Below are 15039 nucleotides of genomic sequence, written 5' to 3' on the forward strand. Positions count from 1 at the left end.
TTCCCAATATTTTGAGATTTTTCAAACAAAATGTCTGCCTTTTCTTAAAATATTTAGCATACTAACATATTTTCATTGTGTTTTTGTCCAAAAATTCTTTTTTTTTCACATCTTGTATTTGTCATGTCTATTTTGACTCTTCAGCTTTTGCAATTTTTTTTCCAGTGGTTTATCACTTTGTTTGACGATTAGTAATCCCGTGGCGATTCATACCTACCGAGCTCTCCGGCGGCTTTAATGTCAATGTTGTCATATCCACTGCCGATGCGGATGATGATGCGCAACGCTTTGAACTTCTCCAGGTCCTCCCTGGTCAGGGTGATGGTGTGGTACATCATGGCCCCCACCGCCTCGTTCAGCACCTGCCCACCAAACAAGACCCGAGGCCTGATGAGAGTGTTCGAGGTAGAGGGTGACCTGCTGCTCCGCATGGGAATTCAACATGCCGCCCAAATGCCAATTAGCTTTCTCCTGATTAGCAGTACATATTATACTTTATAAAAACATAATTAAATAGAACATAAAGAATACAAACAGTTTTGGCCTCATTTTTTTTGTTGCTTCACTTCACTTGTGCTGCTATTTATGGTGTGCACGCCTTGGCCACATGGGGGCAGTATAATACAGACATGCATATACGTGCAGATACACATGAAGAAGTCAGTCACAATTGCTCAGTCACTCTTCAGTAAGAGGCATAATGTACTGTATGTCTACGGCAACAAAGCACATCGAGTCACACCTCAAATTAAAGGTCTTGACGTGGCCTTTCCAGATCTTTAAATATGTTGTCAGTATACCCACATTTGATGATGCAATGATGACCATAAATATTTGTATTTTTTTATTCCTGCTTATTTGATCAGCTCGCATATCTGCTCTTAGGTTTCAGAGCTTTACATTTCTCAAGCGTAACAGTCTAGAGCAAAGGAGTCTCAATATTGTTCAATGTGAAAACATTTACTCTATTATTTCCCGATGATCAAAATTCTAATTGCAAAAAAAAAAAAAAAACACATCAGGTTACGCCTCAAATTAAAGGTATTGATGTGGGCTTTCCGGATCTGTAAATATTGTGTCTGTGTGTCCTCATGTGATGACGTAATCCCCCTCCCCCCCAAAAATGCCTTATTCGTTTTAAAATAACTTTGCGCTGATTTGTGAGTCAGAGAAGCACAAAATGTATCATTTGACTCCTTCTCCATGACGTTCCACTCACACCCTTTGTACAGTAGTAACCTTGTGTTAGGTTTTCACCAACCTTTCTGGAGATTTTCTTTATCAGCAACCTGTCCAAATGTGCACGTTAACGTATGGGCCCATGCGAAGAAGACATTTCCAGTCGCCACCGCCCCGCCCCCTCTGGCTATCTCCGCTTATTACGGCCCACTGCTGAGGTGAACATTACAGACCATGTTTTCCCTGATAAGACGGCGCAAAAAAACAACACAAAGGTCTTTGGGTCTTTTGATTGAATTGATCTCCATGCAAATGCTTTCCTCGGCTTGCTGTTTTGTTTTTAATACGTATCCCGCTTTAATGGAGAAAATAACAACAACGTAGCGCCGTCTGCAAGATGCAGCAACAGATAGCAGCTACCAGCCATCTAAGAGGCCGTGTGTTGCTTTTGCAGCAATAAAACAGCCTCCTCTCCACAAGCCAGAGTAATTATGGCGCACCCCCGCTGCACACCGCGCTCCAATAAAACAACGCCACCGAAGCTTCCCCGGCAACATTAAAGCACAAGCGGGCTACTAGACTTGCAGGCTCATATAACTCACTTCAGGGTGAGTTGAAAGGAAATGCAGTGAAGATACAGCATATAAGACATCAAAATGATACGACCAGGATCAAGTCGGAATTTACAGAATATGATTTTCGGTGGGGGGGACAAAGTGTAAAATGACGGGAATAAAGCCAGGAGATCAAGAGGGAAAAATGGTCACATCGCAAGCACAAAATCATAACGAGGAAAGAAATTTGTAGCGTGACAAAAAAAATGTTTTAATTTGAAATGATGATCTGGCCACGTTATACTTTGCATTTATGTTATTTCTGACTTTATTCTGGGGAACAAATAATTATTTAAAAAAAAAAAAAAAAAATTTACACTGTTGTAATCTTATGAATTTACTGCTATAATTTTTACAACTTTATTCTTTATGACTATGATTCTATTCACCTAATCTTATGGCAATTACTTCTCATAGTATTAACATATTGTAGATAACCTTTGCGCCAATAGGTTAATAAATAAATCAGATGTCATTTTTTTAAAACATTAAAAAACATGTTTTTTATTTTAACATTTTCCATCTTGGGTTTGCAAGATCACACTAAGATGACAAAATCATCGTATTGAAAAAAAGAAAAATATAAATTTATTCTTTTAATACTGTATTACATATTCTCGTAACATTATGACTTTGTCAAATATTATTATGACTCAATTCTAATAAACTTTAAGACTATTTCCCCCCCGAAGTTATCTTTTAGTAAGTTTTTAATAAATCAGCTAACATCTTAAACCATTAACACCTCTTTTATTGGTAAGAAAAAAGAAATGAATTGACTTTTTTTTTCCCCATAACATTGAAGGAAAAAAAAATCCTGTAAATTCTCATAACATTCTGACTGTTTCTAATGTTATTAGGATGACTGCAATGTAATTTATTTTTTTCTCGTAATTTTACTATTTTTGTTTTCTTCTTCAAATTTTACATTTAAAAAAAATGTTGATATGCTGTAAAAATAATGGCGGTGCAGAAATACCGAAATCATGAATAAACATTTTTGGAGTTTTCACCAGTAGGATCAAAGACACACAGATGTGATACCTTCTCGTGAATCTCCTGCGTGGACTGCGCATCGCAGAAGGCGACGGTGGCCAGGTCTTTGAGGATGGGCATCTCCACCGTGCAGTCGCGCCCGTCCAGCAGCGCCACCAACGGCCGCGGGTGCATGGGCCCGTTCATTATCTGGGGCCGGATACCTGCAGGACGGTCCAAGGAAGGCCAACATCTTAGGTTTGATGCCAACATTTTCATTACAATTCAAACATCTTGACAATACAACTTATAGACTCACTATTTGGCTAGATCTAAGACACGTTTTTTTTTTTGTTTTTTTTTCAAGCGCCCTACTCAGCGCAAAGGCAATGGTTCGTTTGATTCTGTCAAATGTTTCAACGAATCATTTTCGACAACATGTTGAGACTCACTAGTTTAAGCAATTTGACAAAGTGTAGGCCCCTTATTTGACAAGCTGAAAGACACTTGATCATCATCATCGATTCTGTTAAATGTCACAAGAATTCAAACGTTCTCTACAGTTAATGTAGGCTCACTATTTGGCGAGATAAGAGAGACTTTTTGATAGTTTTATCAATTCTTTTAAATGTCAGCATTTCAAACGACAGTAATTGCAAGCTCACTATTTGGCAAGATCAAGGACAGTTGCCAGCTCAATTGATTCTATGAAATGTCACTACGCTTCAACCGTTAGGACAGTAAGTGTAGGTCCACTGTTAAGCGAAAATAAAGGGGGGGGGGGGGACACCACATGAGTGTGAAACGAGCATGAAAACAAACACTCATAACGCAGGCCGTTAGCCTGAAGCGCTCCCAAGAGACGCATCGGCGACAAAGAGGAGAAAATGAAGAACGCAGAGGGAAGAAAGGCAGGTAGGCGAGCGGTCCGGCATTGCGCAGGAGGAAGAGGACGAGGAGGAGGAGGAGGAGGAGGAGAGAAGCGGAGGTGTCGTCTCTCAGCCTGTTGTCATGGTGATCACTTAACCGGCCGGCTTTGGTTGCCACTTTAACTGTACTTTGGATTCATTTCTGGCGGCAGGTCGCGGCGAGCCAGCTGACGACTGACGGGTGCCTTCCTTGCCTCGCCCGACACACTTTCGCACGTCCGAGGTCAACACAGGTGAGGCACGACTGACATCAGGGCGAACATTCGTGTCGGCAGCCGGTGGAGACGGCGGGACCATCAAAAACAGACCACAAACTACAATGCTGGGTTCTTTGATCGTTAGTCTTGATGCTGTCACCATCAAATCTTTTTAGAGCCGATAACTAATCGAATAATCAGAAGTATTTCCACCCCTCGCTGAGCAACATCGCCCACAAAGTCCGACAGTCCGGGCGGTAACAGACCTTTGCACGCCATTGGAAATAGCACTTACTGTAAGTGTGCTAAAGTTCATGCGACATTCTACTCAAAACGTCTGTGTCGATGTCGCAACCTTGGTGTCGGTGAGGCTTCGGGGCAAACATTTTGTCACGAGCTATTGTTGTGGTCGACATTTCCCAACCGAGTCCACTTTTCCCCCAGCGCAATTAAAATCCCCGTAGAGTGAAAATAGTCTTTTCAAATTCAAAGTTACAACCATTTAGTTTTAGGATTTAGTTCATGGATTTCCTTTAAATCAGAACTCGAGCTTGACAAAGTGTACTTAAAAAAAAAAAAAAACTCGCCGAGAGCAAAGTAACATCCTTGAGTGTATGAATCATGCAGCAGGCTTTCAGTCTTTTGCTGTCTCGCTTCTCTCCGGCGTGATAGCATCTCTCGTTTGCTCAGTTCTCCTTCCTTGGCGCTCCTTTCCTCATATATCAATCCTCAGCCGTCCCCACCGGCAACCGCCAGACCCCCCAACTCCCGCCTCGGCCATCCGTCGCTTATTTGTCATTCGGTCTAGCCACTTGTTGGCAAGGCTAGAAAAATAACTACAGTTGGGGTACCAACCTTCGAGTGACTCTTTGAGACAAAGTCAAGACACAGACTTGGAGGCCAAGTCAAGACCCAGGCGTCGACTAAATTTACAATCAGGACCTTAATTGGTTGCGCCAAGCCTTTGAAGAGTTGACACCAAGAGCACGATGGAGTTGCAACCAAGTCAAGACCAAGACTTGTCTCAAACCTTCAAAGTCTTGGTCCTGACTTGGTGTTGAGTCCTTAAAGACCGGTCTTGAGTTCCCAACCACTCAGTCAAAGTATAAGTCCTGAAGGATCTAAAATCTATATGAATGGCTTTACATTAGCCGGCGGGTTAACCAAAAACCAATATGGCAATGACACATTTACGGATATGGTAATCAGTTCAAAGTGTTCATGCCCTGATCTGACCATGGGACCAGCTGGGGAGGATCAGCCCTACAGACACGGCCAGCCAGGGAGGAGACCAGCCCACATTTTGTTTCGATGTTGAAGACAGTATAGATGCGAGGGCCGCGTGTTAGAGCGTGCTTCTTTTCTGCCTTGGCGCGTCTCGGGCGAGGGCGTTGGCGAGGATGGAAAAGCTGCCCAGATCTGATGTCGTATGATTCCTGAACTTCAGAGATTGAAAAGAAACCAGACCAGCATATTCAATCGACTTGATTCACATTGGATGCCTTCTTGAAAGATAAAACCAACACGCAATGAGTAAGTAGTTGTTTTATAAATGGCTAATTGGGCTTATGCCCTCGAGACCTGCTAAACATTCCAACAGTCCTCTAAAGTCTCTGTCTGGAGTCGGTCTTAACCCCGTAAAGATTCAATCTGGACAGTTTCAATGCCTTCAGAAGTCTCGGTCTTGACTTTTGTGTCAACATCAGTCGTGGTCTTGATTTGGTCTCAGATGATGCGGTCATGGACTACACTAGGTAACACTTCAAACGTTGGAGCAAAGCCCACTTCAGTCTGCTGACTGATGGACAAAAACTGGAATGACACCTGCACGGGTCAACCACTGGACAGCGTCCACATCAACGCAGAACCTCGAAGTCTGTGTGCTGCCCCGTTTATTTACGACACTTTGGATCTTTAACCGCGTTTACTTTACAAATGTGCTGTCACTGCGTGCTTCCAATTCCGCTGTGGCCAAAGCCCATGAAAGAAGCCAATAAATACCAAAAAGACATTTTTACTCGCGCTGACAAGCCCTCAGCCGTGAAGTGACAACCGCTCTCTTCCTCTCTCTCGCAGCGGCCAGAAATAAAAGTGCGTGGGGTGGCGGGGTTGGTTTGCCGGGCATGTTCACCGCAAGCTGAGCTCGTGCTGCAGGTGTGATACGCAACCCCAGGGGGAAAACGACACGGCGCCTGTCAACAAATGTGCACTGAATTCATCTAATGTCTCCGCAGGCCTGACGGGTACTCTCATTTTCCCTTCTCGCGTTCCCGCGAGCTGCGCTTGTTGCTCAACTGTTGCCTCCCCACTCTGCGCGAGCGTGTGTGTCGGGAGGCGCGCGTGTTCACAGAAGACGCCGGCAGCTGTCGTAGCGGCGCTTGCCAAGGGAGCGCAACACACACGAACGTGACGCAAAGGCAGAAACGCTAATAACCGTGTAGCTAAACAACCAATCAAAATGTTATATCATCATATATTATTAGTGTATATGTGATGCTGCATAAAAACAGAACGTTAAGAGACAAACCGCTTTGTGAAGTGTAATTACTAAACGGAACGGGCCAGTCACAATAAGCGTGAGCGTGACACAATTTGTGCGTATTGGCGCCGTCTACTCTTTTCCTGGATTGCTGGCAACTTTCTGGTTACTTTCCACTGTAACGCAATTTCCAGTTGACGACCGTTAAAGCATAGGAGTCAAAAATCAACGCCTCGGAACCCTACGCGTTCACGTAACCGCTGCTAGCTCACGAGCGGCCAGCGGCTGCAGGGGTTAAAGGTCGCAACCGAAGCTATTTGGGGTCTCGAACTAGCATGGACGATGAGACTTTCCTCAATTCCACCCTACTCCTCCTCTCGGAAGATTGCTGCTGCTGCCCACGGTGGAGCCAGCGACACTTAGTCAGAATCTGGCAGCCCGACGCAGCAGCAGATGAGGCCAGAGTTTCCATTATGTGGCCAGCCTTTTCCTACCACTGCGAGGAGGGGAGGGGGGGGGGGGGGGGGGGAGGGGGGCTTGGTGGGCGTTTGGCGGGCGGAGACGAACCGGGAGGGGAGAGGGAAAACACATTTACCAGCAGACAAGCTCTCCATCGCGTTATCTTCATCTGCCGCCGACGGTTGCCTAGCAACCGCAAGCTGCTGATTGCAGGTGGCCAACAGCGACTTGGAGGAGGTTGGCGGATGGCGACTGACCACCCGAAGCGGAAACGTGACCCGCTCACTTCACGGGAACAACGTCAAACAAGGAGCTGGCAGCTAGCTAGGAAGATTGCTTGGCTCCCGGTTGCAGGTGGACTGAAATTGACAGATAATACCTCACAGAATCGGTTTTCATTTATGTTAACGGCCTTGTGTGCCGGGGATGCTCGGTAAAGTGGTTAAAAAAAAAAAAAAGTAAAAAAAGAAATATATGATGTCGTTTTAAGAACATTTACAGCATCCTCATGCGAATGGAGGGCTGTTATTAGTTCATGTTTACCAGTTGACACCTTGAGTTGTTGTGTTTTTTTTTTTTTTTGCCATTTGTTCAATAAAGAAAGCCCCCCCCCCTTCCCCGGCAATGTCTAGTTCGGGCTAGGAGGTGGGTGGGTTCAGGGAGGGGGGAGAGAGGTCAGGGTATATGACATACAATTGTATTGTAATGGAACTGGTGATGTCTACTTTGGTCTTGGTTGAAAACCAATAAAGAAAGTTGAAAAAAAAAAAAAAAGAAAGAAAGAAAGCCCCAAGACACCACAAGAGCCAGGTCTAATATAAAAGTAGTGCTTTGGGACCATCTTTAAAAAAAAAACCATTATAAAAAAAGTTTCACGGAGGTGTGAATTACTCGCAGACTTCCTCAGCTCAAACGGCTCGTTCCCTATCCCAAGAAAAAAAAACATTATTATATTTTCAAAGTTGCTGTAAGTTAATTCCTGGGGGGAAAACGGTTTTAAAGCCTTTTTGGCATGCGGGGAAATGGGAAGAGAACAAACAAAAGTTGTTTTGATTAATGTCATTGGCATTTGCTTATTGTAGAATATAGATTGTTCGTGAACAACCTCAGAGATTTTTTTTAATTTTTACGGCCGTGTCGCCCAGCTCCAGTTGACTGCGTTTTGCATTTCTGTGCTCGTTTTCTCACACAGGACAAGTGGCCTTGACATGTTGCTTTGACAACATTGGACAAAACTCTCCGTACAACACACACACACACACACACACACACACACACACACGAACATTCTTGGCTATGGGCCCACTATGTGAGCGCTAGAGGCTTTAGTGTTAACACACACATGTGCACAGGGGTCACACACACATACACACACACGCACAATGGCATGGTGGTGTTTCCGCCTTTATTGCGCCAGAGTTTGTAGCTCCAGTCTGGCAAATGACTCATTTGCAAGGAGAAAAGCCTCCGCCTCAGCCGGTGGCAGCGCGAGGTCACCGCATGTGTTTTCGGGGAGGGGGCGAGTGTGTGTGTGTGTGTTTGTGAGCGAGCGTCCTTTGTTGGCAGTCACAACCCCCCCCCCCCCCTCTGAAAAAAGTCGCGCACAAAGGCCGCTTGTCCCACGCTGTGCCCCACCCGGCTGGTCGCCACACCGCTGCTGAGAAATTGAGCGCACGCCTCATTTCTTTTTTTTTTTTTTTTGGAAAGCGGAACAAAAGCGAATGTCAACAGCCTCTGCGCACCTCTACCCCGCCAAGTTACTACCCCAGGAAGTGAGCGCTCAGCGTTAGCGCGCAGGGATGACAACACGGTGACCAAGCCCCCCCACCCCCCCACACCAGACCGACCTTCTCCCCCTGTTCCGTCCCACATGCCAGACTTTATTAGACATCCAGCAAAGAAAACAGGAAACATGCCGCTTGCCTGGAAAATGTTGCCGCCACATTCTTCCTCACTCTTATAAACGTCGCATGGCGGGGGGAGAAAAAACAAGGTTGAGGGCGGGAAAGAAAAAAAAAAATACCCTCAAAAAGTGGAAGAAGATAATCCAAAGACGAGCTACCCGCACGCCCTCTCCCTGACCCCCACCCCCCACCCCGCCCCACGGTCCAGGGGGGAAATCACTGAGATCGCGGATGCGTCATCTTGGCCGGAAAGATGCAATTTTGGTCCTTGAAAAACTGCCCCCCTGGATGGAAAACGGTGGCGGAATGGCTGCTTCCTTCTCAGGCGGCGGCGGCGGCGGCGCACCGTCTATTCATCGCTCGCCGCTACATCGGGTCTGGACGCGCTCCGGCAGCACAATCAAACCCTCCCGCCCTCCCCCCTTCACCCTTTTCCCTCCTCTTCCTCCTTCTTCTCCTCGCCGCTTTTTTGGAGTATGTTTTATTTCTGATCAGGACTGCTCACACTCCTCCCTTCACACACGCACACGCACACACCCACACACACACACACACACACACCCCTCTCCCTCCAGATTATTTGGTTTCCTCCACTCCTGCTTTTTTTCCATTTCGACAGCAATAAAAGCGGCATATCAAGGAAGATATAGTATCTACTAGCTGAAGGAAGTGAAGTTCAAGAGTTTTTGGACCCTTTTGGCTCGAGTTGATCATTTTACAATTAAATCGATGTGAAGTGAATAAGTATGTCTTGTGAGCACCATTGGACACAACATTTGCACGCTTCCCCGATAGTCAGACAGACTTTTTTTTTATGATCATCCACTCGGGTTTTCACGGCACGGCCAAAACCACAGTCCAGAATATAACCTTGGTTTTCAGGTCACGATTCGGATATTATCGGGTGGAGTCGGGGAACAAATTGCAAAACGGTTGATATTTTGTGTAAAAAAAGGAAATGATGTTCATTGATGTCTTTGTTTTAGGAAAGTGAATAATCAGCCATCACTATTTTTCTGTCTTTTCATACGACGACGCAGACAAACGCAACGGCAAGCTTTTGACCGGTCCCAAGCCACGACCTCGGCTAGCCAGAGGCCGAGCTGCCCTGTGCTTGTTTACAGAGTAACCAGAGCATCCCGACCATGACATTGCCTCACTCCATTTCCTGTGTTTTGATTTTGCAGCAGTTCCATTTTGTCCCCAGGGGAGGCAAGGCGGCAGACGAGTGACAGGTCGCTGTGCCGAAGGACAGCGAGTGGGTGAAAACGGTCTGTTTAGAATAACAATGTCGCTGCGACTGCCGCGGAGAAAGGGGACGGGTGGGGGGGGGTGGGGGTCAAAGAACCCGCCGTGTCGCACGCACGCCAAAAGACGTTTTCAGTGATGGTAAAGTGGAAACAGTGGGATGCACAGAGTGTGTGTGTGTGTGTGTGTGTGTGTGTGCATATACTCCAAGTGTGTTCATGTGAGAAGATCAGGCAGCAGCCCCCACTTCCTGTCACACATTGAGAGTGCGGGGGGTACCACTGGCCCGTCTGATCTTGAATCTTCACGAACGGGATATGCACCACGGTAGGAGATGGCCGGGGGGGGGGGCGTTGGGGGCTAATTCGGAGTCAAACAGCTGCTTAATGAAAAGATCAACATGTAAATAAAAGGTATGGAGAACGTAATAGTAATAATGAATGATATAAATATGAATAATACATTACATACTGTATAAAATATTCTGGGAATTTTCTTAAATAGTGAAAAACTCAAATAGCTCTTAACCCATTGGTTACAGTTTTTTTTTTTGTCTTATTCTTTTTAAAGAAGAAAGTCTCATTTTGTGGCGAATAAAAGGTTGGGCGTTTCTTTCGTACTGGCAAGTTTAAATCCCATCAAGGTTGTCGTATGTTTTCTTTTTTTTTTTTTAAATCACCACTTTCATTAGCATGTCGTTGTCGTGGACTGAAAACGTAGTTGAGCGCAACATTCCCCCCGGTGGACTGGTGGTTGTAGCTAATGGCGGCCAGATGGGGAAATTCTGACATGTTGCCCAAGCGTACTTTTACTGTAAATGACCACCGTCCGCCCTTTCTTGGAAACAAATCCACCCGCATGCTTTGCGGACATCACCAAGCCTCGCCGTGATGCCTACGACACATTTGTTGTAATTCAGAGCCAAATGAAATGCCAGAAATGCGCGACCTTTTGGCCCGGCGAGGCATTGATGATTCGACAAATTGCCCGAGTCTTGTTGTAGTGCCCCGTGTGAGGATTTTCCATCGGGGACAAGCCCCCTTCTTTAACCTCTGCTAATTATAGTGTAAGCGCTATTTTTCTGCGAGCACCCGAAGTTGGCAGGCCAAGTGCGGGGCCCGCTTAAATCCGCTTAAGGCACTTAAAGAGATTTGAAGAAAGCGAGTGCGAGAGGACGAACAGCTCTTCGGCGGACCACAGCAAGTCCTGACCTGGTTTCTCATTTATTTCCTGCTATTTACACAGGAGGCCAGGAGGTCTTATCCAGTGTGAGGCACCTGCCGCCGCCGCGTCCCCAGCACCGCCCGCCACCGCCACAGAGGTCCAGATAACAAGCCTGAGTCAACAGGGCCTCTTTGCTTTTTGTTTTCTCATCAAACCGACCAGTCAGGGATGAAGGAGGAAAAAGAGTGCAGAAAAGGGGAATGTCAACTAATAACACAAAACTGCTGCAATCAAAGAAAAACGTATTTTCTCAAATAAATTATTTTAAGATAACCATGCTACATTTTCTTTTCAAAACAAAATGTACTATTTGTAATCAAGACAAAATATAACTGACAATATTTAGTGATATTTCACTGATAATCTTGTGGTTCACTGGACTGAAACTCTCCTTATGATGTGACTTTTTTTTGTTGGACAAAATAAAATGTGACCTGAAAATATGATTAGAATATGATATCTTAAAAATACATTATTCTAATAGGAGTCCAACCTTCTCTCAATAAATACTACTGTTTCTCGCAAAATGTAGTTGAGCATGAGATTCTGAAAACTTTTAAACGACTTTATTCATCTCTCCCTTTCTTACTGCACTACTGACATTGTTCAATTTTAGTTTAAAAATGTACAAATAAAGGCGTCCCACCTCTCAGACACCACCCTCCCATGTGCAAATCACATCAGGGGAATTCAAATGAGTGTAGTTTAATGGGGGGGAGGAGGGGGGGTCACCAAATGGCCAAGGCAGCTCCCCTGTGTTTCCTCAGGATCGGCTGAAAAAGGGCCTTCAAATCTCCCAAGCTCATAAATTAAAACAATATTTTCCCCCCAACACTTGCTTAAGTTGCGGAAACAGGAGACATTGGGGACACGCCCGCACGCCCCCCCAGCGCCGCCGTGTCCACGTCGTACTGTGGGCTGCAGGTGGCCTCCAGATGTGGCTACCCTGGGGAAGGGGGGGGGGTGTACTCTGCTACATTTAAGGACCCCCGGCTCCCCTTCTTTAGTTCCTTCTCTGCAGTGACGGGAGCCATCTGGCCTGGCAGAAACTTCCACACCCTCCGCATGTGTGGCCCCCTGATTACACCAGCAAATAAAACACATACATACATGTGCACAATGCATCCCGTCACCCCCGTCACCTCCCCCCTCCCGCGCTGTCATACGGCTATTAAGCCGGGGGGGCAAAGTGCAGCCCAACTGTGCTCCAGCAGGCTCTGAATCGGATCTCCGAAAAGGTGTCCATCTCGCCAGATAATATTTCACACTCCCCACCTAAAAAATTATACAGCTGAAGATTTGGAGATTTTGGGTCACCCGATACGCCTCTCAGGACACCTGACACCCGCGCGTGTGACAGCCACATCATCTCGCGTGATGATCAAATAAGAATAATCGTAAAATCAAAAGAAAATAATGGCACTCCACAATTGTTGGAGGGCTAGCAATTAAAGAGAAAAAGCGAAAACCAAAATTAAAAAAAAAAAAAAAATTAAAAATGTTTTTTTTTTTAAATGTCCAATTTTATTCTAATAAAATTCTTTTTTTTTTTAAGAAAACAATTTAACTTTTGTTCTCACGAGAGTCAGACTTTTTAAAAACAAACTTTAGTCTTTCTAGTTTAGTTTTTCATTCATTTATTTTCATAAACTAACGAATTTGTTCTGGAAGATTTGAATAAAATTATGACTTTTCCATGAAAAAATACTTCATTCTCAAAATTAAAAAATCTTGAAAAAACTACAATTATATTTTCCTTTTTTTTTTCTTTTTTCCCCTCAAACAAATATTAAAATATTCCCATGAGATGACAAAAATGTGAGCATTTTACCTCGAAAAAAAAAGGATTTTAATCTCCTAAAATTACAAACTTGTTCTCTAAAAATGCGGACTTTCTTTACATAAGATTACAAACGTATTCTTGTTATATAACTTAATTATTTCTTTACATCATTTTTGTCTTTCTGGAGCTGGTGTGCTCGCATTGACGTAATCGTCAGGATGATGCCGCGAGCAGATATCGTTTCGCATGGGAACTGCCCGTAGAAGCCCCTGCTGTGTTTGTTGGCGACGTGTGGCACTGATTTACAACGCGGACTGCAGATCAAACCGCAAGAGGAGGGGGTCAAGCAAAGGGGGGGGGGGGGTGCTGCCATGAAAAGGACCAGCACAACTAGGTACTCCTCACAGTGTGTCAAAGCCAACCAGCTATTGGCTCGTTGTTCAACCCAAAAAAGATGACAGCGCTGCTTTTTTTCCTTTTCATCTTCAGCTTTTTCATCTTCCTCTCCATTTCCACCCCCAGACTCGCTGGCCAGGAGACCAAGGTAAATATGTGCACCAGGTAAAGTGATCGGTAAATCTTTGAAACAGCCCGGCGGTGAGGTATGCCACTCTCTTCACTCCCCCCTCTATTATTTCACACAGAGAGAAAAAGAAGGGGGTTGTGAATAAAACACACAAGGTTGGCCAACACTTCACAGAGGATATTCAATATCCATGAGCTTTTTCATTTCACACTGATGAATAATTCAGGGTGACCTGCCCACAACTGAGAGAAAAAAAGGAGGAAAGGGAGGGGGGGAGGGAGATACACTCAAAAAAAAAAGAAAAAGAAAAAAGGATGGAGGAGGTGTGCAGAGGTAGTTGTCTGTTTTTGCAGCTGTTGCCATTTGACAAGCACAGCGATAATATGAAATGGCAGCAGGTAATTGGGGAGGCGGATCATATTGAGGCACTGCAACGTCACGTTCAGGATTGTGTAAAGCGGTGTGCTCAAGCCAATTCACGGGAATTACAAGATTTGTTTCCAAATACGTGATACTCAATTACTGAAAACGTGCAAAGCTTGAGATCTACGTGGTACTTGTCGCAATACAGTGTGCGGCTGTTTTTCATCATTTTAGTTTTCCTGATTTTTGGGGGGCTGTGGCTAAAATGAGGCTGACAAGTAATTACAAATCCCCCACTCTATAAGAATCACATGAAAAATTCAATGATAGAATGAAAAAAAAAAATATTGCTATCATCGCGACTGCCTTTCACTATTTTGTGTAACATGTCAACCTTCTTCTCACTTTTTGGACAAGTTGTGACCCAACGCAGAGGTCAGCTGCCACCAACACACCAAAGTGTCACAAGCAGGGGCAGGAAAGCTGTTCGTCATTTGCTGTGCGGGCTTGGCCAGCATGGCCACAGTCATTAATCCCCCCGCAAACATGCTCCGGGGGCGGGAACCACTGTGAGATGATGTTTCTTTATGTAATGTGCCAATCTGTGGCGCAACCTGTTACCCAGGCCATATTTCTACGGCAAGCAAGAAAAAGGGGGGCAAGTAATGCGGGGCTACGCAACATTTGTCAGCTTCTGAAATCTGGAGTGGGCGATCAGATGCCATTTACCTTTTTTTTTTATTTGGTTCAATTGCGGATTTGTGTGCATGGCGCTTCACAAAAGACTTGAAGTTGAAAGTCACCAGTCAAAGCCAACGTTTTGCTGAAGAGCAACACAAGTTTGAGGTCTCGTCTTGATGGCCTGCCTCCAGCTCGGATGAAGGAAAACACAACCCTGCTGCAGCTGCAAAAAGGAATGTGACATCTGCAAGTGCAAGCGCGCGGCTTGGGGACGAAGTGCTGCCTCCACCGGCGAAAATACCTGTATATGCTTTTACTGTTTTTATGGGCACTCACTTTTGGAGTTTTTCTTCAGAATCCGCTTGCATCGTCGCACCAGCCCATCCACCCCAACAACTTTCTAATGTAATTCTTGATCCCTGGGGTACTTTAGTCTTTCAGAAAAAGTGAAACATGAACCCAGATCGCGGGTGAGCTG

At 45.1% G+C, this 15039-nt stretch overlaps 1 protein-coding gene across 2 annotated transcripts in view; it reads right to left on the bottom strand.

Annotated features, from left to right (window-relative positions):
* Positions 1 to 15039, bottom strand: part of LOC147128800 (uncharacterized) — a 31490-nt gene that overhangs the window by 11345 nt on the left and 5106 nt on the right. For both annotated transcript variants that reach the window (XM_086016487.1, XM_086016489.1), the window contains exons 2-3: positions 2838 to 2992; positions 218 to 362 (exon numbers count right to left, since the gene is read on the bottom strand). In XM_086016487.1, the coding sequence (XP_085872613.1) occupies positions 218 to 362; positions 2838 to 2992 (300 nt within the window). The remainder of the gene's footprint in view (positions 1 to 217; positions 363 to 2837; positions 2993 to 15039) is intronic.

The sequence above is a fragment of the Filicampus tigris genome, chromosome 19, assembly GCF_054856515.1.
Source record: "Filicampus tigris isolate MCC_2025a chromosome 19, RoL_Ftig_1.0, whole genome shotgun sequence".
Taxonomy (NCBI): domain Eukaryota; kingdom Metazoa; phylum Chordata; class Actinopteri; order Syngnathiformes; family Syngnathidae; genus Filicampus; species Filicampus tigris.